Source organism: Phyllostomus hastatus, unplaced genomic scaffold, assembly GCF_019186645.2.
Source record: "Phyllostomus hastatus isolate PE091 unplaced genomic scaffold, TTU_PhHast_1.1 phas_scaffold_129, whole genome shotgun sequence".
In the NCBI taxonomy this organism is placed as follows: Eukaryota; Metazoa; Chordata; class Mammalia; order Chiroptera; family Phyllostomidae; genus Phyllostomus; species Phyllostomus hastatus.
In genome coordinates, this window is record NW_025334009.1 from 6,255,748 (window position 1) to 6,282,691 (window position 26,944).

Sequence of the window (26,944 nt, forward strand, 5' to 3'; positions counted from 1 at the left end):
CTCCCTCTACCTGAGAGCTGTTCCCTGAAATGGCAAAGCCCATTGGGGAAAAAGGAAAAGTCTGGTTGCAGCTCAGTCTCCACCTCCAGAACCAGCCTTGCGCTGCTCAGGCGCCATCCTTCCAGGGGTCTTCGGAGAAGTGTCGTAAAGGAGCTCAGGCTGGGCACGAGGAGCGCCTCCTGGGCCCAGCACTGGGGACTGTCCCAAGCCAGACACCTGGTGCTGTCACAGCCCCGGGATTGGGCATAACACGATACCTTTGAGACCCAGGCTGAGCCCAGGAGCACCATCCCAGGCAGGTGCCCCGTGGCAGCCTCACATTGTGCCCCGATGGGGCCTCACCGTGGCCACACTGTCTCCTGTCCAGGTCGCACCCTGATGCCGTTCCAGCTGTGAGCCCCCCCCCACCCCCGGCTACCCTGAATAAACAAACCCTGGGTTCTAGAATGCTCTAGAACACTGGAGACACCCTGCCACTGCCCCGGCCCCACATCCCAGAAGGAGGCCCGGGGTGGCCGAGCTGCAGCTTGCCATGGCGTGCGGGTCAGGAGATCTTCAGGGCCTCTCGCTGCCGTTGTCTCCCGGCAGACTCGGGAATCCCCTCTTGGTGCAAGGTAGGGCTCTGGGGACGCGGGACGGACAGGAGCAGGAGGGGTCAGTGTCAGCTGTCCTCGAGCCTGACGGGCACCTCCTCACCGGACCTCATGGCGTGCGAAGCCTGGGGACCCGGACGGTGTCGGGGCTGTGCCAGCGCGCGGGGCGACGTGAACACGAGGGAAGAGCCTCATTAGAAACGTAGGGACAGGCTGACCTCCACGGAGCAGCTGAGCCCGTCTGCTTCGAGGCTCGCCCCAGGAGAGCCGGGGCCGGCGGTGGCCGTGTGCTGCGTGGGTGACGGCCGACCCTCCGTAAAGCACTCTTCAGACGGCTCACATCCCAACGCCCGGGAGGTGGGCTTTAGCGACACCCCACCTCACCATCAGAAGCCCGAGAACATAAGTGCCCCGTGCAGCCAGGATCCAATACCAGGTTTCAGTAGACTCTTTGGGGGTGAAAAGTTTGGGGCCCCAGGTGACAGAAGGCCTCTGGGCGACCCCACGTATTCTTGTGGGGCAGTCCTGGCTCGGGTCACCTGTCCGCTGCGTGCAGCAGCGGCTGCTTGTGTCGGCTGCAAGGCGGCCCTCCGCCTCCACGGTCTGCTGTGGGCAGGGCTCTGAGGGCTGCTTTGTCGCCTGAGAGTCTGCACGGGGCTGGCCTGGCCCCTTCTCTCTCTTTTTCCTCAGAGCCCTGGTTCTGGGGCTGTGGTCAGACCAACGTGTCCTGCAGGGTGGTGAATGGGAAGGTGGTGGACGTGGGCAAGTGGCCCTGGCAGGTGAGCATCCTGTTCCTGGGCGTGTATGTCTGCAGCGGCTCCCTCATCCACCAGCAGTGGATCCTCACGGCCGGGCACTGCTTACAGAGGTCAGTCCAGGCAGGTGGCAGCCGGGCCCGGGGAGTTTGCTTTCTGGCCTGGGGGTCCTGGTGAACCTGGGGTTCTGGAAGCAGTGGCTTTCCTGCTGGTGACCCACTGCCTACCCGTGGCTCTGCAGGTCCTTGGAGCCTAGCCAGTACTCCGTGATGGTGGGGGTCCAGCACCTCCCGGAAAACGGCACTCTTCTTCCGCTCTCTCACATTGTGATTCACGAGAATTTCAGGAACTTCATATCCAATGACATTGCCCTCCTGAAGCTCAAGAGCCCCATTGTCTGGTCGCCCCTGGTCCAGCCTGTCTGCCTACCTAGCACCAAACTCACGCTATCGAAGGGAACCTTGTGCTGGATGATCGTGTGGGGGCGCTCTAGTACGCTAGGTGCGTGGAGGCGGGCTGGCGCCTGTGTCTTGGGAATGCAGCTCCGCCCCTTTTTTCCGTTCCTGGCTCCCTCCGCCACACACATTCCCCGAGCCCCTGCCCTTGCCGCGCGCTCCCCTGACCTCTGTCGGTGGGAGTCTTCCCACCGACCTTCCCACCGACACTTGACCTTCGTGGACCTCGGCTCCCAAAGTTAAATCCAATGCCAAGCTGTTGCCTTGAAGCACAGTAGAAAATTAACCCCTAGTAATGGGTTTCCCTGTCTGCAGGGGGCAGGGGGGTTCCCGTCCCGGGGGCACTGAGGCATTGGGCAGCCGAACACGGATTACCTCGAGACGCCAACAATTTCTGGAGATCTGCCGCCTGCTGGTGTCACTCTGGGGTCCTAGAATCTAGGAGCCTCTGTGGAGGGCAGCACACGCTGGGCTCCAGGGTCTTGTCCCCTTGCCAGGCAGCCACGGAGCAGTGACTGTGGACCCTGAATTCCCGGGGTAATCTCTCCTTGACCTCATTTTAGTGCCTGGTCAGGTCATCGCTCGCTTAAGCCTCTTGAGAGACTTTTGCTTAGTCTTGTTAATGAGCTCGGACTTTTTCCAAAGTCAGGCCGTGGGCCAGGCCTTTATAAGTCACCGCCCAGGGGAAATGGCCCTGCGCCCCCCATCCGGGAATGTGGGTCCCCCCGAGGTAGAGCTGTGCCACACCGTTGAAGGGATGCCGACGCAGGACTTCTCTCTCTGTAGTGAACCAGACGGCCCCCTACAGCCTTCAGGAGGTGGCCGTCAGGATCATCAGCAACCGGATCTGCAACGATCGGTACCATTTCCTCTTCCTGAAGGACCAGAAGATGTTCGTGGGGAAGGACATGCTGTGTGCCAGCTCAGAGCTGGGTGTGGACTCGTGTCAGGTGCGGAGGGAGGGTCCCAGGGCGGGGAGGGGCCCGGCGGGGAGGGGCCATGCCTTTCTTTTCACAGGGTCCTGGGAGGCCGAGTGCCAATCTGCTTCTCCCAGGGCTGCGATCCTGAGGTGACACCACCCTCTGCTCCTGTCCACAGTGACAGTCACAGTGGCACTGCTCCCCGGGTCATTCGAACACGTCTGAGCAGTGGTCCGTCACGTGCCTGGGTCTGAGCCGGTGCTGGCAGAGCCCGTTTTGCATAAATGGCCTCGTTCAGTAAACATGCTTCTGCTTCTTGAGTCCACTCAGCAGGTCCACATGGCACAGTCCAGGCAGCACAATCAACTCAACACAGTCCACGCTGCATGGTCCACACAGCACGGTCCATCCAGCACGGTCCACTCAGCATGGTCCACTCAGCACAATCAACTCAACATGGTCTACTCAGCACAGTCCACTCAGCACAGTCCACTTAGCACGGTCCACTCAGCACAGTCCACTCAGTATGGTCCACACAGCACAATCAACTCAACATGGTCCACATAGCACAGTCCACTCAGCACAGTCCACTTAGCACGGTCCACTCAGCCCTCGTGCTCTGTCCCGTTTCCTCCCCTGGTGAGGCTGGGCTCCATCTTCAGGTGTGTTGAGGAAGGAAGGCGCCCTTTGTTAAGTCACAGAATTACGATTGCTGCTTCCTGTGGCGCACCAATGCACCGCATTCTGGAACGTTTGAAGTAAACCATCTGCTCCTTGAACTCTGCGCGGAAGTCACCGGTGAAATCACACAGGCCCGCCTCCCTCTGCGGGGCAGTTCCTGGGCCGTGTTTCGGGCCGCCCGCCTGTGCGGGTTGGACTTTCGGGTCTGCGCTTTCTCAGAACTCCAGAATTTAAGCCCATACAGAGGAAGTTATAAACAGTCTTCAGATTCTGCAAAAATGTATTCCCCCTGGAGGTGGTTCTCATCTCTCTTCTCCTCACACCACATGTTACTTGCATTTTCCTTCTCTTTGTTTTTCTTGGTAAGACGTACAAGGTGCTTATCTCTTCTGTTGTTTTTTAAGGACAAGCTACCGGTTTCATTTCTTAGGCCTCTGACTGTTCCGCTTTCCAGCGCGTGAGTGTCTTCCTCTTGCCTTTACGAGTTCCTTTTCAAGTGGCCTGCGCTGACTGTGCAGTGATGAAGAATTGATGATGATAAATAATTAACTCTCTCATTTGATCTTCAGAGTATTTAGACCAGGACTCTCGTGTGTACCTCAGGCCCACGGCCCATGGGCTCCAGGGTACAGTGTGTTCTTACCTTTCTACACCCTAACGGTGGACTTTAATTTTGTTTTTACTTTAACATTTTGAATGTTTATTTCTGTCTTCCTGTGACGCAGTGGTTCACATTTTGTTATTGGGTCCTGGCTGTATGTTACTTTGATGAGAGGATGCCCACAAAGAAGAATCTCTCTCGCTGCCCTCTACCCCCATTCTCTCTCTGAGTTCGCTGGGCTCCGCCGACTCTGTCTCTCAGGGAAACACCCCCAACACGATCATCGCCAGCTTGGTTTCCCCCTCACCTTACATTTTTTTCTCCCTGCGAAAGGCTTCCACGCCAATCTGTTTGATACATGTTTTTAAAGATGCTTATGTCTTTGAGAAATACGTAGTGTTGCTATCTGTGTGTTTCAATTGGCATAAATGATACTGTGCTCTGTCTCCTTTTCCTGCGTTTGTTTGCTGAGATGTCTCAGTGTGTTAGGGAGTCCATGCTAAGAGGTCTCATTCTTTCAAGTTATTGCCCACATGGGCCCTATGTCAAATCATCATGGGAAGCCCTGGCTGGCGTAGCTCAGTGGATTGAGCGTAGGCTGCGAACCAAAGTGTTGCAGGTTTGATTCCCAGTCAGGGCACATGCCTGGGTTGCAGGCCACAGCCCCCAGCAACTGCACATTGATGTTTTTTTTTCTCTCTCTCTTTTTCCCTCCCTTCCCTCTCTAAAAATAAATAAATAAAAATTTTTTAAAAATCATCATGGGCAGAGCCCATAACTGCCAGTCACTGTCAATCATGAAACACCCTGTCCTATTGTAAGTCTCAGTCTGAAAATGGACTTGATTTAAACCTCACTGCGCCCCACCAATCTCCTTCCTCTGGTGCACCTGGGGGATGGGGTCCCTGTACCCCCAGACTATCAGGGAGCTGGCAACTGGGTGATGCAGACTAGGAAACCCTTAGATTCCCCTCAACTCTCTTTCTGTGCTTAATATTCAGGGTTTCCTTAGGTGCGCTAAGTGGCGACCTCTAGTTGGTTTTAGACAGAACAGGGGCTCCGTGTTTCAGCCCTCTCTTGGGTTTTGGACTCCAAGGAATCTTTCTTTTCCTGCCAGCTCACTTATGCATTTAAAACGATCCTCGCAAATGTTTAGTTACCTTCTCGAGGTTGGGCGGGGCCTCCATACTGTGGGAAGCCCAGTGCCGAGAGTTGGTACCAGCAGGCTGTTTTCAGCCGACTCACCCCCGGATAGGGGCGTATTAGGGCGTTCACGTAGGTCTTTGTTTGCGCCTTCAGGTCTAGTTTTGTCATTTCCCCCCTTAAGTGTCTTATGCGTGCTCATTAGATTCTGTCCTGTAAGTCTTGGTTTGCATTACCTTAAAAAATCGATATCATCTGTGCCTCTATCTACAGAGAGAGAACTATTTTTCTGGTGTTCTAGTTTATTACTCCCCAACCATACAGAAAAGTATAAAGACAGTGTTTAAAAGACCATAAACCCACCATCAGCAGAAAGAATAGCCATCACCTTTTCTTTAGAATTGCCTTTTGACTGAGCTATGCCGTGGTGAGCATCATCCTTATCTTTGCACCAGCGTTGCACAAAAAGAGCAGGGGCTGGATCGCATTTCAGATCGCTCACTCTGCAAGCAGGATTGCCCGAAAGAAAACAGTCAAGGGCACCACCTTATTTATATAAGGGGAGGGCACAGGTGGGGCCGGGGAGTGAAGGTCAGAGAGGGTAAAGGGAAGGGCCAGCATGGTCCCCAGCTTGGGGACCGTCCAGGGCAGCGTCCTTGTGTCCCAGAGCCTGTTCATAGCCAGCTCGCATCATCATGGTTAGGGTGAGCGCAGCTCATGCTCAGGCTGCGCCCGGGAAGGGGCAAGTTCCTCCAGGGGCTGGGGTGCGACCCTCCTGCTCCCTCCCTTATGGCGCCCTCCTCCCACCCACCCACAGAGCAACTCCGGCAGCTCCATGGTCTGCCAGTTGAACAAGACCTGGATTCAGGTGGGGGTGGAGAGCTGGAGCTTCAGCTGCAAGCGGCACCAGTTCCCCGACGTGTACACCAGCACCGCCCACTTCACCCAGTGGATCCAGGGGCAGATCTCCGACGTGAGGTTCATCAGCAGCGCCTGCTCTGCCCTGCCGAGCCCGGTCTTCCGCACCAGCTACCTCCTGCTGGTCTCCTTGGGCTCCCTGTGGCTCCTGTGAGCGCTGTGTCCAGGCGGCCGCTCTGGAGGCCGCTTCTCCCTCCCCTCCCCCCGCAGGAGAAGCGGAGGCTGGCGGTGGTGTGCGGGGATGGGACGAAGGGGCAGAGTGCCCTTGGGGGAGGGTCCCCGAGCCACTGGTTTTTCAGTTGTTCAATGAAGATGCTTTTGTACTTTTTGCCACCGAAGGCATCGTCTTTCTCCTTGACTCTGTCTGGGCCCCTACAGAGATGGCCCCGCTCGCAGGCCCCCAGGACCCACCCCTGGGTCTCTGACCAACAGCTGCCCTCAGGAATTCCTGCTTCATGAAGACACGAAGACCACACCTGCACTTGCGGCCTCTCCCGACCCCTCATATCCCCCGAAGGGTCTACAGACCCTAACCGGTTTCTCTTCCTTCCCTGGCAGGGATGGGCATTGGTGCGGGTGGGGAAGGCAAGGCAGAGCACGCACTTGAGTGAGCCGCGTGAGGCGACTGCCCCCTGAGCCCCTGGGCTGCCTCGGGGACCTCCATCGGACGCTGGAGAGCGAGGACAGGCTGGCCCAAGCCTGCCAGGCTGAGGTGCCAGAGTCCTGCCCCTGTGTACGTGGAGGGGGCATGGGGTCCCTCAGACCTGGCGGGCCTCGGGTTCCGAGCGGGCGGCTGCCCTTGCCCCGTGCGCCCCAGAGAGGTAGTGAGTGAGGTTCGCTGTCTTCTCGGAGACGGGAGCGCTGAATGGCTGGCCCGGGTGTCTCCCAGGACAGCAGGCCCTGGCAAAAGTTAGGCTGCCCTGGTGTGATTGAACTTTGACCTTATTTTTTTATCAGGCTAGAATTTTCCAACGCCTTTGAACCAAAGCTTCTCATAGGCTCTCTCCCACACGGCGTTTTAACTGTATTACCCATCTATGTCCCTGCGCCATCAAAGTGGTCCCCGAATTCCAACACACACAGTGGCCTTCCGCTCCCAGGAGGGCTTGACGGTCACCGCCACTCTTCCTCTGGGGACAGGAGCCTCACCCGTGCCACCGTCCCCACGTGGGTGGGTTTGTCAGGGAAGGGTCTTTGCTGAATGGAGGTTGGATTGGGGAGGGTGGTGCGCTGCTTAAAAGTATGTCATCTTTTTAAAAAAGATGCATTTACTTATCTATGGATTTATTTTTAGAGAGAGGGGAAGGGAGGGAGAAAGAGAGGGAGAGAAACATCAGTGTGTGAGAGAAACATCGGTTGGTTGTCTCTTGCATGTGCTGGCACCAAACTGCAGCCCAGACATGGGCCCTGACCGGGAATCAAACCGGCCACCTTTCACTTTGCTGGATGATGCCCAGCCCACTGAGGCATACCGGTCAGGGCAAAATTGTGCAGTCTTTAAAAATCTTTACTGAAAACTTTCAATCTGCTTAATTTCAGTAACCAGGGGTTGGGCCATCTCTCCAGGGGAGGGATGGAGACACGAAACTAGCCCAGGGCAGTGGGCCGCAGGAGCCGGTGAGTACAGGAACTGGCGAGGGGAGTTGAGGGGCTCCAGAAAACTATTTGGCCAAGTGGTACGAGGAAACGGGTGGGGGGGGGGGGCAGGCAGGACCAGAAACCAGGCAACTGGCGCGCCCTCCAGGTCTGGCAGGTATGATGGAGGACAGTCACTAGGGGGCGCCCTTGCGGGCGGAACCCCGGGAGCACCATCGCGGAAGGCCGCAGGGGGGCGCCGCGTGCACCAGGACCAGGGACGCCGGGATCCACCACACACCCGGAGCCGTGGACGGCGGCCAGTGCGCGGGCGCCATCACAAGAGGAACTCCGGGGCAGGCGCAGTTGCTGCAGACCCGGGATGGAGCCCTGGCGCAAGACATCTGCGCCCTCCCTGGCCCAGGCTGGGCTGCTGCTGCTGCTGCTGTTGCTGCTGCTGCTGCTCAGGCCGGAGGGTGAGCCCGCCCTCCCCCTCCCCTTGCTCACTTCAGGGCGTCGCTGTCCACTTCTGACCCTCTGCACACCCTTCCACAGGTTGCTTGGGCACAGGCGAAGCCCTGGGGTCAGGGTCCATGGCTGTTCCCCGCGACTCTGGCGCCCCCTGTGCCCGCAGTGCCACCTGTCCCTCAGGCGGGCCTCGCCTCCCACGGCAGGTCCCTACCACTCTGTCGCCACCCTTGACCCCGCCGACCTTGACTCCGCCGACCTTGACCCCGCCAACCACCACCCTGCCGACCACGACCCTGCCGACCATGACCCTGCCGACCACGGAGAGCCCTGTTTCTCAAGTTTCTCAAGTCGTACCACTCAGTGAGTACTGTGTGGACTCACTCCATCCGGGCGGGGGCTTGGAGGAGTCTTCCGAACCTTTGATCCCGGGGGACAAGTGTTGAGTGAGCATCCGTACGGGCCCGGCCTCCCATCCGGTGAGGCAGAAGGCACAGGAAGTGCCCCTGGCTCCCAGACACGCACTGCGGGGGTGGAGGGTCTCCAGCGTAGCTCCCAGGGAGCCTTCCTGCGGGTGTCCTGGGCGCACACGCCAGCGTTGTCTTGAGCAGTGGCTTTCAAGCGTGTGCAACGGAGACCCAGAGGGAAACGCTCCTTGTCCTGGAACTCAGCTCACACCATTTAACCGCCACCCCCGGCCTCACACGCAGGACGCAGCCGCGCTCGCTCTGCCGGTGTTCTCCTGGGTTAGCATTTACAAACGCCGCTCGTGGCCCCTCTACCCCGGTGCCACAAGCCACTGCTCCGTTTGGAGCACACCTGGCAGTGGGGCTTCCGTGATGTTGGCTGTGTGTATTTGCGGTTCAAAATCCTTTCCAAAGAGTCTGCACCCACCGACACCCCTCCAGCAGAGTGGGCGGTCTGAGGCGAGAGTCCCCATCACCAACCGGGAGCGGGGGCGTTTTCGTCTGGCCCAGCAGGCGTGTGGAGTGGGAGGAGCCTCACTGTGATTCGGCCCCGCCCTTCCCGAGGGCTGCTGGGGCTCCCTGTTGGCCGTGGCTGCGGGGGTGTGCTCCTGGGCTGTGTCTGTTCATGCACCCCGCTGGTTTTCCTGTTAGGTCATCTGCCTGCCTTTCTCCCAATGACTGGAGTGGGCTCCGGGGAGTCCAGCGAGGGAGAGGGGTCTTCCTTGGCTGAAGCAGGGGGGGCCAGGTGGAAACCGGGATGAGTGTGTGAAGGCTCTGGCCAGGACTGAGGGGCCAGTGGGAATGCTCTGGGGCCGGTGCAGTGGGGACAGGGAGAGGGACACCTGGGGAGCACTGAGGCCATTCTGAGGTCAGTTACCCCAGGGCACACGGGGACAGACCGCACCGTCTCGTGATGCCCAGTAGAAAGGAGAGTCATGGGACAGTTTCCGGCCAGAGGCTGAGAGGCGGAGGGTGGGGCCGAGGGCAGGGGAAGAGAGGGTGCCGTGGCATGTGGCTGGGAGGTCCTCTCCCTCACCAAGCTCTCCCCTTCCTCCTCAGCCTGCGGCATGTCCCAGGAGAAGGACCCCACCCTCAGGGACCCAGAGGCCATGGCTCGGCGGTGGCCGTGGATGGTCAGCTTGCGGGCCAACGACACACACATCTGCGCGGGCACCCTCATTGCCTCCCAGTGGGTGCTGACCGTGGCCCACTGCATGATGCAGTGAGTCGGGGCCGGGTGGGCGGGCGGAGCAGCATTTGGAGCCACGTGGGGCCCGGCCTTCCCTCCAGCTGGCCCCTCAGTGACAGCGGTGCCCTTGGCAGAGCCCCGCAGCCCTAGCCCAGCCTCGCCCCAGGTCCAAGCAGGAGGGGGCTGAGCTCTACAGATGCTTTCCTGGGAGCAGGAGCTCGCCCCCTTCCCCCAGCCCCTCGGTCCTGCGCAGTCTTCCCGACAGGAAATGGGGGCTTGGAAGCCGTGGTCTGGGCCTCCTCCCTTCGGTCCAGAGGGAGAAGGGCCTAGCTCTTTCATCCCACACCCTTTGCTTCGCTTACACATTCCGTCCTTCATTCAACCAACAGCCTCTGGCACGCCCTGGGAGCCAGGCCCTGGCCTGGGCACTGGGGGGCCGAGAGGGGACAGGTCGCTTCTCCCGGGGTTGCTGGGGAGACAGACAGGAAAGGAGAGGAGGCACGCACCGCTCCGGTGCCGGGGGAGTGGCCTTGGGGACTGATCGGGGCCAAAGCGTCCAAGCCTAACAGTTGACACCGAGACTGCAGGGGCACCCTAGGAAGGGAAGCCTGGGCTGCTTGCATGGGGCCCCTGTCACTTTCGGGGCCCAGCCCGGGGCCACTGGACAGAACCCCGAGTTTGGAACCAGAGGAAGCTGGGTCCGCTTCCCGCCTCCCTCACTTCCTAGCCGCGTGTGGTTTTGAGCTGGTCACTGGGCTTCTCTGAGCCTCGGTTTCCCCCTCCATCAAGATGAAGGGTGGTTCTGAGGACATGACCACACCGTGCGTGCAGGGCCCTGACCCGCCCGCTGTGAGGAGAGGCTCTGGGCTTGCAGCCGGTGGGCGGCCTGCCTGGATCTTCCCAGAGGGCGGCAGTGGGGTGGAGGCCGGGCGGGGGTGCCTGGAGCTGATGGCGGACTCCCTGGGTGGTCTCCGTAGGAAAGATGTTAACTACTCAGTCCTCGTGGGGAGCCCCGAGATGGACCAGGTGGCTCCCACCACCACCGAAGTCCCCGTGCACCAGGTCATCGTGCACAGCCGCTACCGGACCCATCGCCTGTGGTCCTGGGTTGGCCAGGCCCACAACATCGCCCTCCTCCAGCTGCAGTGGGAACTCCCGTTCAGCAAGTACGTCTGGCCCATCTGCCTGCCCGAGATGGAGCACATAGTGAAGACCAACTCCCTCTGCACTGTGACGGGCTGGGGACTCCCTAGGGTGAACGGTGAGTCGCAGCTTCCCCGCACCGGTGGTGGGTGGGGTGGGGGTGCGGGAGAGGGCCCGGGCACAGGCTGGGGGGTCTGCAGGGACAGACCTGTCCGAGACGCGGCTCCCGCCAGCCCCCTGCCCTGCCCTTCCTTTGGGCCCTGGCACCCAGCGTCTCCTCCCCCTGGAGGGTTCCCATCGTGAGCACGCCACGGTCACTCAGGCCGTAGGGGGTCTCAGCGGACACGGGGGCCCGGGCTGTGGCTTGGAAACGGGACGTCCTTGGGGCGGAAGGGGCCCAGAGGAGGCTGTGCTGCCCGCGCCGTCCCGGGGCGGCTGTGGCTCAAGGCAGGTCCTCCGAAGTGCGAGGGGCGGGGTTCTGTGTCTGTGAAAAGCTCCCCAGAGGGGGCCCCCATGGCCGGCCCAGCACAGCCTGCACCCAGAGGTTGGGAGTCCCTCTGGGTGCCCCCAGTGGCCCTCAGCCCCCTGTGACCCCACCCGAGGAGCAAGGCCCAGGGAGTGGGAGCGTTGTCCCCGGTCATCCGGGGCCCGTTTCCTCACAAGCCCCAGCAGCGTCGACTCCCTTCCAGGACCCCCCTGTCTGTCCCCCCTAGAAAGCCGCCCTTCCCTGTAGGTTCACGTAGCCAACGCACCTAAAAACGCCCCACAGGGGTCCCAGCCCAGAGGAGAGGGCGGCTCTTTGGTCTCGCCTGTCATGGCCTGTCCGGGGAATGGCTTGGGGGGGGCTGGAAGGCTCCTGTCTCCTAGCTCAGGCTAGGGGCCCAGACAGGGGGAGGGGCGGGGGCGTCTGGCAAGCTCCCTGGGGGGAGAGGCCTGTGAGGAGGGTGTGCAGGAAAGGGATTTGAACCGGGGGTGGGGGGGCTTGGCAGGCACTCAGGGTGGAAGGAAAGGCGAAGCTGAGATGCTGAGGCCGGAATGGGCTCTGTAGGGGGTGAGGCCCAGCAAGGCCGGATGGCGGGCGGCCCGCCCCGCGGTCTCTATCCCCAGGGGTGCTCGGGAAAAGTCAGCGGGCACGGCAGGTGGGCTGAACCTGGAGAGACCTCCAGGGCTGCTGGGTGGCAGGCGGAAGAGGCTGGGGGAGTGACGAGGGGCCGAGGGAGGCCGGCGACAAGGCCGGCAGCGGTGGGCAGCGGCGGGGTCACCGAGCCTGAGCGGGGCCCCTGTCCCACAGGCAAGTGGCCCCAGTCCCGGACCATTCAGGAGAAGGAAGTCACCATCCTGAGCAGCAACCAGTGTGATGGCTTCTACCACAAGTTCTCCGGGATCTCCTTGGTGGTCCGCATCATCAACACCCAGATGCTGTGTGCGGAGGACACCGACCGGGAGCACTTCTGCTACGTGAGCCCTGCGCCTCCACTCGCGGACTCTGGGGCGCCTGGGGGGGGGGGGGGCTGGGGCGTGGGGGAGGAGGGGGAGGAGGGGACAAGCCGGGTGACAAGCAGGCAGATGGGGAAGAGGAGAGGGGGTGGGGGGAGGAGACGGGGGTCTAGGGGGAGAGGGGGTAGTGTGGCGGTGGAAGATGGAGGAGGGTGGGCTAAAGAAGGGGACGGAGCCCTCTGTGGAAGCTCTCCCGGGCCCCTCTCAGCCATGTGACACTTGGGGACTGTGGGGCAGGTCTGGTGTGGGGACACCTGCTGGCCCCGGAGCTGGGACACGTCTCCCTCAGGCCACAGCTCGCCTCCCCGACCCTCTCGCCCCTCCCACAGGAGATAAGCGGGGAGCCCCTGGCCTGTCCTGTGGAGAACACGTGGTACTTGACGGGAATGGTGAGCTGGGGCCCAGGCTGCGGCCAGAAGGAGGCCCCGCCCATCTACCTGCGAATCTCCTCCTACAAACACTGGATCTGGGAGCGCATGAACGGGCAGGCTCTGCCGGCCCCGTCCGGGGTCCTGCTCCTGGCACTGCCGCTGCCCCTGAGCCTCCTGGCTGCCCGCTGACCCGCTCGGCTGGCCCTGGGGCCCCTTCGCCTCTGTACCCAGAATGCCTCGGGCGCCGCTCTCCCATCCCCCACAAGGCAGGGCAGGGGCTCGATGCTCAATTAAACAGTCCTCTTTCCCACGCCTCCTCCTCCTTGGGCCTCGGAGGCCCCTCACTCCCTGGGCCCGCTCCAGAGGGAGCTGGCTGGACCAGACGGGGCGGGGCGGGGGCGGGGGCTCCAGCACTGCAGAGTGCCCAGGCTCCGGACCGCCTCTGTCCTGAGGTCGGGGCGGCTCCTGCGGAAGGCGGAGGGAGGGAGCGTGCGTGCAGGGGTGACGTCGGGGTCGGTGACGCTGCCCGGGCCGAGCATGGAGCTGCCAGAACACAGCGTGAGGCTGGGCGAGGGCGTCGCTCTGAGAGGGCCGGGGAGCTGAGCGTGTTCGGTCGGGAACACTCTAGTAGGAGTCGGGCTCTGCTTGACTTCAGCCCGGCTCCTGGCCGGTGGCTAGAACACACCCTGTCGTTGCCTTGAAGCCCCGTAGTGGACTCGGACCTTCCAGGGCCACCCTCTCCCTGGAGACCGGGCAGGCGCCCCCTGGGGTCGGAAATTATCCCCGGCCATCCGCAGCCCTGCCCGTCCGTAAAGGGCTCCTAGGGGCCCAGGTCAGAGGTCAGGAAGCCTGGGCCTGGACCCCCCAGGCTTTACCAGCTGCTCCTCTGACTTCAAGTGGCCCCTGCCCCTCTGGGCATCTGCTGCCCAGACACTCAGGAGGGCTCTGGTCTGTAGGGACAGAATGACCTTTGCCACAACCCTCTGCCCCCTCACTGCTCCTGGTCAGGGTCCTGGTTTGACTCTTGGGTGTCCCCGGCACTGGGCTCAGGCCATCCGAGGCCCATTGGGAGCCAAGGGGAGAAGGGGAGGGGAGGGGAGGGGAGAGCCGGCTGCTCCCCGGGGCCCTGAGGCCCCACCTCGGCTGGGCCCAGCTGGCGGGAGGTGCCCCTCCGCCCCTCCGCCTCTCCGTCACCGCCTCTCCCTGCAGCTCATCCTAATTCTGGCTCGGAGGGAAGTCAGGGGAGGGAACTTTCGACCCGCCTCTGGCACCCGGCACCAGTAGATGCGTCGGCCCTCACATGCATGCCCCAGGATGGGGTGTCCTGAGGGGTCACGCCCGGTCATTCGGGTATGAAAAGGCACTGAGCTTTATTTACAAACCTGTGGGGGGTGGTGCAGGGCAGCGGGGGCTTTTCCAGCAGCTCCCCTGGCTCAGAAACCCCTGGTCTCTCCTCAGTTTCCAGTCCCAGGTCTGGGGAGGCCGCAGCGACTGCTCCCCGCCCTGGCAGCCCCTCTGTGCACCTCTCCTCCCGGGGGGCCAGTCTCCCGGGGCCCTCGCGCCTTCCGGTCAGCAGTGCCCCTTCTAGGCACTGTTGCTGAGAATGCTCCACAGAAGAAGGAGGCGCCTGCACCCCTAGCTGCCCTCTTCGGGGGTCCTGCAGGGCCCTGAGCCCTTCTGCCACAGCTGAGCAGAGAAAGGGTCCCCAAGCAGCCCGAGGGCCACCCCCGCCCCAGACTGCTCAAATGTTCCCTGGATTCCTAGGATGGGGCCCAGGTGCCAGCTTTCTTCCCGTCTCCCCCTGCCCCGCTGGCCTCGGCCTTCTGTGTCCGTGACTGCCCCCCGACCCGGCAGCCCCGGCCCCTCCTCTCGGCCTCCCAGCAGCCTCAGCTCCATGACAACGTGTAGAGTAAGTGCTTGTCTTTGCCGGGAGCTCAGCTGGCTGGGCTGGGGGTGCTCCTGCTTCTGGCCACCTCTGCCCACCCCACCAGGCCAGGACCCCCACCAGGCTCGGGCCAGACCCCTCAGCCCCAGGGCTGCTATCCAGCCAAGTCTGAGAACCTCCTGCTGCCACAGCTTCCGGCGTGCATCCGGTCCAGCCGTCTTTCCCGGAGCGAACCCACCTCCCATCGCCCCTTTGGAGCCACTGCTGCTTCTGGCCAAAGGGTGGGACGGAGCCATGTCTGGGGGCGGGGGCTCCAAAGGGAGCTGCTCTGCCCCTCTGCCAGAGGGGAGAGGCGGTGACTGGGAGGCTGCTCTGGACCTGCAGAGGCGCGGTGACCCTAGACCGACGTTGCCGCATGGCCAGGAGGATGGTGTGAAAGCAGTGGAGTCCAGGCTGGGGGGCAGGACACCTGCGGTCTTGTCCCTGCCCCTGATGGGCCATCAGGACGTGGCCACGGGCCTCAGCAACTCCCTCTGAGCAGAGAGAGGATGGTCTACAACCTCTGTGGCCTGTGGATGAGCTCTCAGGTCCAAGACACCCGGGCCCCGGCCAGGCCCCGAGCCCCAGGCCTGCCTGCCAGGCCCGGCTGCCGCCTCCAGGAGGCCGTCCCCATTTCTATCCTTTGCTCTTGGCTTCGTTCTTCTCGTCCTCCTCTACCTTGATGGCCACTGTGTCCACAGTGTCCTTTTTCTTTTTCTTCTTATCACCTGTGGGGCAAAGAGACGTGTGGCCGGAGTCGGCATCCTGAGGCCCGCGCCACGGCCTCCCACATCCAACCCTCCACAGATAGGAAGGTTCCTTCTCTCTTTCATGCCTCTCCCTCACTGCACAGTACCTCCTCGTTTTACCTGCCTCCCTCTGACCAGCTTCTATCCCCTGGTGTCCAGGGGCAGAGCTGGGTCCCCTCCCTGAATCCACTGGGCGGCAGGTCTGAGGAACCAGCTGGCTCGCCAGGGTCAGGCGGGGGCAGGGGCCCTGGCCTGCTCACCTCCAGGGACTTCTGTGAGCTCGTCAAGGGGCGGCACCGTCTCCAGCTTGTCGGTGTACATCTTGGCTGCCTTGCGCTGCAGGTACCGGGCCTCGATCTCCTTCCGGGTCCGCGGCACGCGGCAGTTGAAAACGCAGCACAGGGTGATAACTGGGGGGGTGGGCACAGAGTGGGCTTGGCCGGGGCCGGAGCTCAGACACCCAGGACGGTCCCCAGGCTTCAGGCGCGTCTCTTCATCTAGCTAGGTGTGTCCCACCCAAGAGGCCGGGTCAGGAGGCTCTGCATTGTGACAAACCCCCCGTGGTCCCCGGGATTGCAAAGCTCTCTCCTGAGCGGGGCTGGCTCCATGCACTCACGCAGTGCCCACGCTGAGGAGGGCCTGGTGCTTGGGTGAGTGCTCTGCTCTCACTGTTGTGAAATCCTCACCAGTCTTGAACAGGGGTCTCACGTTTCCGTGTGGCGCGGCCCCGTCCCTGATCCTGGACCCTCAGGACTGAGAGCTCCCAGAGAGCAGGGCAGACAGCTGCGCTGTGCCTCCAGCCCGGGCCCGGGGGCTCCGTGTGCGTCCCAGTTTGTCCTCCCCAGGCCCCTGAGAGCAGAGCCAGCGCGGCCTCAGACCCCGGGGGACACAGCTGCACCCTCCTCAGCTTCCCAGAGGCCCAGCCTGGGCTCCGCCTGGCTGTGACAGCGGAGCGGGCTCAGTCCTGCCCTGGGGCGTTCACCTCAGACAGTTATTCCAGAAGCGGTTTTCCTGCCGAGGGCGGCTGCGCCCACGCTAGCTGGGCCAGGGCAAGGAGCTGGCCGGTCTGGTGAAGGGCACGGCAGGGCAGGGGAGGGCTGCCAGGACCTGGTCGGACCGAGTTTATTTTTCTGAGCCCCACCCCCCAACTCTGAGTCTGACCACCTTGACCCCAGCCTCAGGAGAGGGGCCGGAGCTACTTCCTATTCTAAATCAGATGACCAGACGTGACTTTTTGGCAGACTCCTGGGGACAGGAAGGCCAGGCAGGATAAGCCGGGCGTGTTTTGGGGAAGGTGGGTCAGACCTACGTGGCTGGGGCTGGAGCACCGTCTGGAGGCATCTTGTGCAACTTTGGCCACACGTTACGGCCCCACCGAGTCTCACCCAGACTCACAGCATGAAAGAGGAAAAATGAATGAATGGGTGAGAAAGATCATCTCAAAGCCTTTGCTGTTGAGGACAAGACCGGACGCCCAAATGAATGGATGTCTGGAGTGGGCAGTAGCATCCGGGACCACTCTGGAGAGGGGCTGTGTGAGCCCCCAAGCAGGTCTGAGGGGACTCTGCTCTCTGCGGGGAGACCTGGGCAGACAGCGGGCCTTTCTGACCCGAAGCCCTGGGTCCTGGCCTTCTCCAGACCCCGGTGTGCATGCCCGATGCCCAAGGTGGCTCTCCCAACCCCAACCCCACTGGCTTGGGCCGCCTCTTCCAGCCACCCACGGGGCACCTCCTCGGGCCCACGCAGGCTCGGGGGCTCTCCCCAGCATGGCTTCCAGACCCGGCAGGCCTGGGCGTCCAGGGAGTCCCAGGGCAGCCCCAGGAGGCCAGGGCAGACAGGGCTCAAACCTGGCCCCTCTCTGGGCAGCGCCTTGGACTGAGTTCCAGGGCCAGGCAGGGGCTTGTGATACAAGGCCCCAGGCTGAGGAGACCCCCAGAGGCACCCCACCCAGGCCCAGCCCCTCTTCACACGGGCCTGGGGGTGACGCTCCTCCAGCAGCTGCACCTCCCAGGCTGGAGTGGACCAGGGAGCAGGAAAGCTGTCCCCTCCTCCGGAGACAGGCTGTGCCATCCCGGCTCCCTCGGGCCCTGCGAGCAGGTACCCAGTGAGGGCCTTGGGGGCCTACGGGGCCGTCCTTACCCTTTCTAGGAAATGCGGGGCGGCCTGTGTGACTAAAGTCCCAGTGCCGCTCTGGGCCCCAGGCACCTCCACCACGCGGGGCCGAGCAGAGCCCCAGAGAGGCCGTTGTGTGTTCCGAGGCCCCACTGTGCACTCGCCCCTGCTCCCTGGGGCGTCCCAGGGCAGCCCCTGCCCCTGCCCCCTCGACTGCTCCCGGGGCCCAGCAGGGCAGATGCTGCCCCCGCCCTGACACCGGAACTGTGCCTGTCTGTCTGGGGCCCTCCTGCACAGCAGCCTGACCGGGCCTCAGCCTTGGCTGGGAGCACAGCACAGCCTCCCACTCAGGTCCTGGTCCCACCCGGCTGGGAAGCAGTGGCGGGGGCTGGGGGGGGTGGACGTTCTCTCACAGGGAGGGCACCTCTGGTGCCAAGAGAAGCACATGCAAATCAGGTGTCCCATCACCCTTGGGGCCCTGCACCTGCATCCGCGGGGGCCTTGCCCTCGGGGGACCTCATCCAGGACCGCTCCGCTGGGACTGAAATGCCCTTAGCCCCGACCTAGGGCGCCCCCTGTCACCATCCTGCAGGGGCTAGCCGAGACCCATGCCCACGCCATCCCTTCCGTCCAGAGCACCTTTCCGGCAGCCCCCCAGAAGCCCCTCCCACACTCCCCCACAGGCAGCTCCGGGGCGCCTCCTCTCTGCAGCCCTTGTTGGGGCTGCTCCCCACTGCCTCTGGCCTGTAGGAAACTCCTCAGACTCAGTCCCATGGTGCACCCCCCGCCCCAGCAGTTGGCATCTCTCTGCCCCCTCCGCCCAAATCCAGACTCTGGCTGGAGGAGGACTGAAAGCAGGGTGCCCAGTCCCGAGAGACAAGGGGGTCTCCTGCTGTCAACCGAGGTGGGCGTGAGTCATTTGGGGCAGTGGCATGTGATAAGGCAGGGTCTGCAGCCTGGGGGACACAGCTGCCGGGCATCTGGGGAGCCTCTGGGCTGAGCTGCGGCCAGGGTGGCCTTGCTGGGGCCCCTGGGTGTGGGCCCTTTAAGCTGGCCAAACGGCAGGAAAAGCATCAGGAGGCCCACTATAGGGAAAAATGACACGTCCTCGCCCTGGTTCCTGGAGTCCCCTGTAATTACCGTAATTGCCATGTGGCTGCATCCCCGGCTGGGGAGAATGCTTCGGGTCACCACGGGCCTGTCAGCCCTCCACAGGGACTTTGTGTGGAGCAGGAGGTGCCAGAAGCCGCAGCAGGCCTCCTGTGGGCGCCTGGCCTGCTCGCGCTGCCCGGAATTGCTGCCCTGAGCCCCTGGTGGGGGGGCGGGGGGGGCGGGGGGTGCTGGCGGCGGGGGTGCTGAGCTCTCACTGCGTGTGTCGGGAGGGCGGGGGGCAGCTACTCACTGATGGACAGCACGAAGAGCGAGAAGATGCCCACCACGTGCCACAGGCGCATGTCCCAGAACACCACCGTCTCCTTGGTCAACGGGGGCGGCTTGGGCTTGGGCGGAGCCGTGCTGGGCTGTGGACAGGGAGAGAGGGCAGTGAGCCGGGCAGAGGCCGGGGGCGGGACTGGGCTGGGACTGGGCTGGGAGAGACCCGGGTCTCAGCAAGGACCCAGCGCAAGCATTTCAGAACCTCCTGGAATCATGGCCAATGCCCTAGACCTTGAGGAGGTCCCAATTTAAAGCCAGAGAAGGGAGCAGAGCCCCCTGGAGCCAGGACTTGGACTGCAGGGGTGGTTGGTGCTTGGGGAAACCAAGGCCCAAGGGGACAGAAGGGAACAGCCTGTCCCCCACCAGGTCCGAGGCCCTTTCAGGCAGCCTGTGGGTCTCTCCTGCTGCTGCAGTCGGGGGGGGTGGGGGGGCAACAGGCAGATGGGGACTCAGGACCAAGGCCAGGGACAACTCAAGGCCTGTGCTGCCCTCTGGACTTTGCTGTCAGGTACCCTCAGTGTGGGGCGTGGTGTGGAGCTGCAGTCCGGGCCTGGGACTCTGCCACCTGGCTAGGCCCCCCAGCAGGTGACCTCAACAGTTGCCTCCCCTGCCAGAGTCACTTCCTCTGACCAAAGGCTAGCACAGTCTTTACCAGGCATGACCATATCTTTTGTTCACGGTACGGCAGCGACACCTGGAGGCCAGAAGATGTAAGCACGGCTGGAGCAAGTCTGAGCAGAGCAGTGCCAGTCACCTCTGCCTTCCCAGTGGGACACGCCCTGCCCTGGGTTCGGGTGAAGGGGTCTGATCGAGACTGTGGTCCCTGATCCGTGGGACTGACAGGGATACGACCTCTGTCACCAAGTTTGGCTGAGGGGGTCGTGGATGGGAATTAGTGCTTAGAAGGAGAGAGGAACCTGAGACATCTCTGCAACAGGCCCCCTGGTTAAGCAGACTAGGACACACCTGGGAGTCTCTCCAGCTCTCTGGGAAGGAAAGGCAGCCCACAGGGTGTCCCCTGGGCCGTTAGCAAGGCCCGGGTGCCTCCCACAAGCCAGGCACCTCCTCATTGAATAAACACCCTTCAGCATGTGCTGGGGACACTTGGAGATGATCGGTCCCTGGTAACCCAGAGGATCTTTGTGCCAGGATTGGTACGTGATTCCCGGCTCTTTTTTCTTAACCAGTGTGAACTGGGGCGGGTACCACAAGTATGCAGGGTCAGGCACACCTGTGGTTTAAGGTGCATATGGGGGGCGGGGCACACACAGTCAGGCACAGGTTTGTGGGTGTGGTCAGCACGCGTCAGTAGCGTCTGGGTGGTGGCAGGGGCTTGGGCAGAGGGTAATGGGTAGCAGGCTGGCATCTCCTTGTGGCAGGCACTGCTGGAGGTCTGAACTCTGGAGCTTGGAGGTCCCGGCCTCCATCAGAGCCGCCTCACAGCCTGGAGGGCTGAAGCCTGGAGGGCCGGGGTGGGCGGTGCCACGGACCCCAGCCCTGCCCATCTTTCTGGTGCCTCCCTGGATCCCCTGGGCTGGGCCAGGCCCTGGCACAGGCTGTAGGATGATGGCAGGCAGGTGGACCCCCAATGCAATTTCCCTTAATGAGCTGGGAGAAGACATGCTTCTGGGGGCTGGGGAAGAATCCTTGGCTCAGAACTGACTCAGCCCCTGCCCATCCCCCAGCCCTCCTGCACCCAGGCCAGCTCGGCTTCTGCACCTGAGGCCTCAGGGCAGCCAGTGAGGGACCCAAATACATGCCATGGGGCTCAAGCCAGCCGGGCTCCCCTTACAGGGACACTGGAGCTGACATCTGACTCTGGCCCAGCCCTCTGGTCACACCCCCTGGTCGATGGCAGCAGTAGCCTCACATCCAGCTACAGGGCTCTGTCCCCACCCATGTCCCTTGGACCCTTGGGTTCAGGGCTATGTTCCCCCGGGCCCCCAAGATAAGGCTCCCATCCTGCCTCCCTCACCCGCCCGTCAGGCCCTCCTGAGTCCTCCCCACTCTCCCTGCACCCTCCCCCACCCCCCCGGGCTCCATCCCTCACTCCTCCCTGGCCCTGCCTCGGCCTCACTCTCCACAATTCAGGGTCTGGTCTGCCTCTTCGGCCCCCCTTCCTGGCTCAGCAGCAATGGGGTACAGAGGGACCAGGGAGGCTGCAGATGGTCCCCAGCCCACCCCTCTCAGCCCTTCCTGGCCCCAGCCAGGCTCCCCGCCAACCGCCCAGCCATCTTCCTCCCCTCTTCCTGGGCGCTCTCGGAGCTTCTCCCTGTTCTTCCAACAACGTGCCCTTTTCTGATTCATTCTCTCCCGTCCAAACCGGGACTCATCATGATTCTGCCCTTCCGGAAACTTCTGCTAGCTCCCTGTTATCATCAGGGCCAAGACAGAGCCCAAGGCCCTGCGTCCTGCCCTGCCTGTCCCTCCCCTGGGGGGCAGAATGCTGGGCAAGCAGTCCGACTCAAACCAGGTGACTGCTCTGCAAGGGGTCTCCTGGCCCCCGTCCCCGGCCTCCAGCCTGGGTGCTCCCACCGGCGTCCCAAGGCTGTGGCGGCCCCACTGGATGGGGACCCTGCAGAGTCTTCGGGGGCAGAAGCGGTTTCCTCAGCAGACACTCCGATCGGGAACTAGGTCTTCCTGTCAGACCACAGGACTGTGCACCCCTCTCCCCAGGGCCCTCGTCAGACCCTGAGGCTAGAGGAGAGGTGCTGAGCGACCCCATCAGGCCGGCACGCCGCACCCCCCAGTCAGACAGGGAACGCTTAGGGTCAGGTCAGGGTGAGTGTCCTCTATCAGACGCTTGTCCTTGAACCCTCCTCCCCTCACACCGGGGCCCTCAGGTTCGCGGCTGTCTTCCCACAGCCCGCAAGCGTTTGGGGCAGGTCACTGCACTAAGCCAGGTGGTCTCCCAGGGCGAGAGGGAAGGAAAACGCAGCTCCCGGTCAGAAAGGCCCTCCACCCCATCCTCCGCCTGGACGGTGACGGCCTCCCTCCCCGCCCCCCGGCCCAGCTGCCCCCGCCCCCCGCCAGGTCTCACCTCCACCAGTTGCCCGGCGACCCCCGCGAGGCACACCCCCAGCGCAGCGCCTCCCAGCGCCCAGAGGGGCCCCGCGCCCGGCCGCCTCCCGGCCACCATCTTCGCGCCGCCCGCTGATCAGGGCCGCAGGTCCGGGAGCCCAGCGATGCTTGGAGGCCCGGAGACGGTCCCCTGGCCAGCTGGCGCTCGACGGTGGCGGTGTGGTCGCAGGCTGCGAGTGAGCATCATTTATTCATCGCTGGTGTCTGGTTGCTGTGCCGTCTGCCCCTACAGCCTGCCCCCACAGCGGCGGAGCCGCGGAAGGGCCCGCCCCCGCCCCCGCCGGGAGGATTGGACTCCAGACCCACCCCCCCCACCACCACCTGGACGGAGGAGGGCCCACCCTCGCTTCCCCACTCAGTGGGCCTCAGTTTCTTCATCTGGGGTAAAGGGAGGGGCTGGAATCTCTTGATCTAGGAGGCCCTTCCCATTTTGACGTTCTGGATTTGAAACACTGTCCTGGACCTAGGTGGAGGGGGGCACGGCAGGCATGTTGCCATGGTGACAGGCGCTCAGGGATGTCCTGGGCTTTCTGGGCTGGCTTCCTGCCCAGAGGCGGCTCTGGTCACCCTGGACACCAGAGCTGGGGTGGGGGATGGGGAGCAGGGCATAGCGCGGGCAGAGCTGCGGGCTGTGGGTGCTGTGGAAGGTTCCTGAGGGAGCCGGCATCTGCAGCTAGGAGGACAGGGTAGGCTCCCCGGGAAAAGTGGACTCCGGCTGACCCTCAGCCTCTGCCAAAGCTGAGCCCTGACCCTGACCCCACACTGAACCTGGCCCACATCTCACTGTGGTCCTGAGCCCAGGGTGCGCCCTGACAACCCAGGGTTGCAGGGGGGGAGGGAGGGAGGCCCTGAGGGCTGTGGGACCCGGAAAGGCCTGTGGGAGAGGAGTGGGCAGCCTGGGTGGGGAGACCCTTCTGCTTTATCTTCCTTCCTCTCCCCACCCGCTCTTCCTCCCTCCCTCCCTCCCTCCTTTCCTTCCTTCCTTCCTCCCAATATCATTCATCTCCCGCCTGCCATTTGCTGGAGGGGCAGCTCAGGTGTTGAACTCCAGCAGGCTGGGGTGCTTTGGGCCTTGGCCCCACCCTCAGAACTGGGTACTCTACGGATGCAGAGGCTCGTGGGGCTCTTGCCGGGAGGTGCCATAGATGGGCAAGGACCAAGGCGGATGCAGCAGAGGGCGGCAGGCCAGCCTGAGACACGCGCAGGTGTCACGACTGGGAGATGACGGGCAGGCAGGGAAAGGAGAGAGCCACTGGCAGACACGGCCGGCCCAGGGGACCCCCTCAAGGAGACTCTCCCCAGTAGGTGGCTGCGTCCAGGGGACCGGGCGGGCCGGGCCATCCCATCCTCCCCAGGCTGCCAGGCACACAGGGGTCCCCCGGAGCCCCAGCCACTTGCTGCAGCTCTCCACTCGTGCCCCACTTCCCCACGCCCCCTGTTACGGGCCAGGCTAGGGAAGGCCACACTGACCAGCCAGGGACATGGGGTCACCTTGGGGTACAGGGTCAGAGAAGACCTGGCTGCACTGGGCTGGGGTTAGTGGACCTAACTAACAGTGCCCTTGGGCATAACATCACTCCTCTGCACTTCATGTCCTCACCTGTGGGGTGACAAGGGCAGGACTGTCCTCCCAGGGCTGAGGGAGGGTTGTATGAGCCACCTTTACGGGGCGTGCCGGCTCTCCTTGACAGGATGGCTCAGCCTGGGAGGGGCGGGCTGTCACTTTCTTCATAAAGTTCACCATCTTTCCTTCCAAGAGGCAGGGCAAGCCCCGTGAAGAAACCTGAAGGGGAATACAGTCACATACGTCCCCACTGTCCTCTGAAACGGCCACTGCTCCCAGGGGGCTCCACTTCTCCGCAGGCTCCTGAACACAGCTGAGGCCTCACTGTGCGCTGTTTACCACGTACACTTCCCCGGGGCTTTGTACCCGGCACAAGGACCCTAGCTCCCCCCCCACCCCCACCACCCGCACCCCAAACACTGTCAAACACTGTCACACAGGCTGTGAAGTCACACTGACTTAAAGTCACAGGCTGTCCTGACAGTCTCGGTGCAGTTTTAAGCTTTAATAACCTCCAAAGTATAAAGCTACACATTTACAAGAAACACCATTTGAAAGCTGCATTATTTAAATGTCTTTGGCAAACGTCGGGTAAGAAAAAAAAAGTTATTATCCAAAATTCACTAGATGAACAGAGAATGTAAGTAATTAAACTTGGAAATTACGTTTCTTGTAAATCGGTAGCTTCATGCTATACAACCTCTAAAGGCTCTGATGCTTTAACGCTCAGAACTAAGACTTCTGGGGCACACTCCCATTGACGGCTGTGAGTCCTTGGGGGGCTACGTCGCCTCCTGGAGCTTCAGCTGTCACCTGTAACAATGGGTGTGGCTGCGGTATCATGGCACCTGCACACCACAGGCCTTCCGCAAATGCTAGTCATTGTGGTCCTCGCTGTCATTGCCACTGAACACAACGGCGTACGACACTGAAGACCCCCCCCCCCACCCCGTTGTCGAACCTCTGCATTGTTTCCGGTTCTCCCAGAGCGAACACCGTGCTGAGAGGAGCACCCTGGACGCTCAAGCCTTGTTCATCCTTTTACTCCTCTCCCCTGTTCACGCACGACACATTGAGGCCCGGAGCGGGGGTTGTGTCCCGCCTCCGGCCGCTCAGGAACTGGGGCTCCAAACTCGTCCTCAGCCCCTAAGCCCCGGCTCAGCCCACTGTCCGCTACTATTCCTACTTCTCACGGAGCTCCTCTGTCCCCTTGCACCCTGCCCCCAGTTGGGCCCGACAGGTCCGGGGTGGTGGAGCTCTGGACGCCCAAGCCCCCCAGCCTAGCTTCCCTGGAAGACAGTGTCCCCTCTGTGCATGGTCGCATGAGAGCCGGCCTGCGGAACCCTGCTTGTCCCTCGTGTGCTATTTTTAGCTCTTGTGGGTTTCCTGCAGGAGCCCAGTCCAGCTTCCAGCGCCTCTGGGTTGGAAGCCATGAGCAGAGTCAGTCGGCAGGGGCAGGGGCAGGGGACGCCGTGGAGAGTTCTCTCCTGGGGCCTGAAACCCCAGGGCTTAAGCTTTGGCTCTGAGGGAACAGGAAGAGGAAGCAAAGACTCCCCCCCCCCCATCAGAGTCAGGGTGGGCTCTGGGGCATCTTGAACTCAGCCTGGGCTGGGCGTGGGGGCTGGGCAGCCTGGGCCTGTGACAAGCGGCCGGGGCCTGCTGGGAGCTGGCAATCTCTGACCTTGCTGGCCCCACGCCCGGCTCAGAATAGCTCTGGGGCTGGGCCGGGCCTGGCTGGTACCTGTGTGTGTGCATAAGCACGAGCCTGTGTTCCAAGGCATTTGCGTGCACAGGAGTTCAAGTGCACTTGCTTCTGTGTGTCTGGGAGTGAGTCTCAGCATGCATTTCATGGAGCAGTGTGTACGTCTGCGTCCGCGTGGACGTGTACATGGTCTGCACACTTGTGCCCGTGTGCAGGGCTGCCCCTGACTTGTGCAACATTGAGGCCCTGCCAGTGAGTCCCATAGCAGATGGGTCTGTGTGGCACAAGTGAGTGCACACGCCACCACATTACTGTGGTGTAGGACGTGCAAGCGGGGGTGGGGGTGGGGGTGGGGCTGGAGTGGGATTGGCCGTGCTGCAGGTGGCCCAGTGTAGGTGGACCCAGAGGAGCTTGCCGTTTGGGCACTGCCCGGGCCACTACAAATTACCTGGCCCCAAGCCGAGGATGAGCTGGGAGAGAGGCTGGGCCGGTCATAACCCATTTGGCAGACAATAAAGCTGGACTTGGCAATGCCCATGGGGTCACCCAGTGAGTGGGGAGCGGGTGAGCGGAGACTGGCCCCCAGTCTTGCAATTCCCTCAGATGTGGCCGAACAGGAAGCCTGAGCTCTGGGGAGGAAGCCGCCGGGGCCCTTCCCTTCCTGCTCGAGTCCCGGCGGCACTGCCTTCCCTCGGCTACAGGTGCAGATGAGGAAACTGAGGCCCAGAGAGGGGACGGGCCGGCCCAGAGACACCCAGCACAGGATGAGATTCCTCCTGCTTAGGGCCCTGCCTACCCCGTGTGTCGCCAGTGGTGCAAACACAGGTTCCTGGATGACCTTGCTCTCTCCCCACGTGGCCATGGACACTTTCCAGCCCTTGGCCCTTCCTCCCAAGCCCAAAAGACCCCCTTGCCTGTCTACTCTCATGTGCCAGGGGACCCACAGACCTCCCGAGCCCCTGCCCATCTGCTAAGGAACCCGCGGAACTGGACATGCACCCCCTCCACCAGGGTCTCTCTTCAGCCCGGCGGGATGGGACATGCCTGCCACCGCCTCAGACCTCAGTAGCGGGTTGGCGGGCCACCCTTTTTCCTTTTGCACTGCCTGCTTCTGGACAGCCCTTTTCGCCTCGGTGTTCTCAGCAGTGAAAGAGGCAGAGGTGGCCCAGTGTGTCTGGTCACCTCCTGGAAACTGCAAGCTACAGGAAGTGATGGGAAGCTGGCCTAGCAGCCAGAGGGGGACTGGGTCAGACAGCAGGCTCCTTTGTTACAGGCATCAACCCTGGTCCCTCCCCCTCCTGGAGGTCCACGGGACTAGGCTTACGCCACCGTTTTCAAGGTCGCAGGCCCTGGTGTGGACAACCACTGGCTTCATGCTCTACCAGGCTAGGTTGAGACCCAGGAGTAGGGGGAGGAGGACTCCCCAAGGTCACAGACAAGAGTGGCGGCTGGCCATGGCCGCCTGGTCCAAGGGGTGGCGGGGCAGCCTCAGTTTACCCCACTCACGGCCACAGGTTTCACAAAACCCACCCAGTGCTCCGCTTGTGCTGGCCTCTGTGACTCAGCGAGAGTCAAGGCCATGGGCTGCACCCTAGGCCAGCA

The 26,944-nt window shown here is 62.6% G+C and overlaps 3 protein-coding genes across 3 annotated transcripts; 2 read left to right on the forward strand and 1 right to left on the reverse strand.

The window, feature by feature from the left end:
• The first annotated feature begins 532 nt into the window (after nucleotides 1–532).
• LOC123830730 (serine protease 46-like) lies at nucleotides 533–8,080 on the forward strand. The gene is made up of 7 exons (XM_045857257.1): nucleotides 533–614; nucleotides 1,284–1,461; nucleotides 1,590–1,767; nucleotides 2,538–2,753; nucleotides 5,966–7,237; nucleotides 7,606–7,683; nucleotides 7,811–8,080. The coding sequence occupies exons 1-5, from the start codon at nucleotides 533–535 to the stop codon at nucleotides 6,218–6,220; spliced, it is 909 nt and encodes a 302-aa protein (XP_045713213.1). The 3' UTR covers nucleotides 6,221–7,237; nucleotides 7,606–7,683; nucleotides 7,811–8,080.
• A 131-nt stretch (nucleotides 8,081–8,211) lies between these two features.
• On the forward strand, nucleotides 8,212–13,043 carry PRSS50 (serine protease 50). The gene is made up of 5 exons (XM_045857359.1): nucleotides 8,212–8,472; nucleotides 9,636–9,798; nucleotides 10,743–11,026; nucleotides 12,200–12,366; nucleotides 12,735–13,043. Exons 1-5 carry the CDS (start codon nucleotides 8,235–8,237, stop codon nucleotides 12,963–12,965), a joined length of 1,083 nt encoding a protein of 360 aa, XP_045713315.1. The 5' UTR covers nucleotides 8,212–8,234; the 3' UTR covers nucleotides 12,966–13,043.
• A 1,986-nt stretch (nucleotides 13,044–15,029) lies between these two features.
• TMIE (transmembrane inner ear) lies at nucleotides 15,030–22,134 on the reverse strand. Its single transcript, XM_045857260.1, has 4 exons — nucleotides 22,036–22,134; nucleotides 18,964–19,081; nucleotides 15,710–15,859; nucleotides 15,030–15,428 (listed from the first exon to the last, which is right to left on the reverse strand). Exons 1-4 carry the CDS (start codon nucleotides 22,132–22,134, stop codon nucleotides 15,337–15,339), a joined length of 459 nt encoding a protein of 152 aa, XP_045713216.1. The 3' UTR covers nucleotides 15,030–15,336.
• Between the last annotated feature and the right edge of the window lie 4,810 nt (nucleotides 22,135–26,944).

Bases quoted from the DNA above. Each gene is read 5' to 3' on its own strand.
- PRSS50 (XM_045857359.1), top strand. From the start codon at position 8,235: ATGGCTGTTCCCCGCGACTCTGGCGCCCCCTGTGCCCGCAGTGCCACC. The intron at 9,799-10,742 runs GTGAGTCGGGGC...TGGTCTCCGTAG, and splicing joins GTGGCCCACTGCATGATGCA to GAAAGATGTTAACTACTCAG. The intron at 12,367-12,734 runs GTGAGCCCTGCG...CCCCTCCCACAG, and splicing joins ACCGGGAGCACTTCTGCTAC to GAGATAAGCGGGGAGCCCCT.
- TMIE (XM_045857260.1), bottom strand. From the start codon at position 22,134: ATGGTGGCCGGGAGGCGGCCGGGCGCGGGGCCCCTCTGGGCGCTGGGA. The intron at 19,082-22,035 runs GTGAGACCTGGC...CCCTGTCCACAG, and splicing joins TCGCCGGGCAACTGGTGGAG to CCCAGCACGGCTCCGCCCAA. The intron at 15,429-15,709 runs GTGAGCAGGCCA...TTTGCCCCACAG, and splicing joins GCTCACAGAAGTCCCTGGAG to GTGATAAGAAGAAAAAGAAA.
- LOC123830730 (XM_045857257.1), top strand. From the start codon at position 533: ATGGCGTGCGGGTCAGGAGATCTTCAGGGCCTCTCGCTGCCGTTGTCT. The intron at 615-1,283 runs GTAGGGCTCTGG...CTTTTTCCTCAG, and splicing joins GAATCCCCTCTTGGTGCAAG to AGCCCTGGTTCTGGGGCTGT. The intron at 1,462-1,589 runs GTCAGTCCAGGC...GTGGCTCTGCAG, and splicing joins GCCGGGCACTGCTTACAGAG to GTCCTTGGAGCCTAGCCAGT.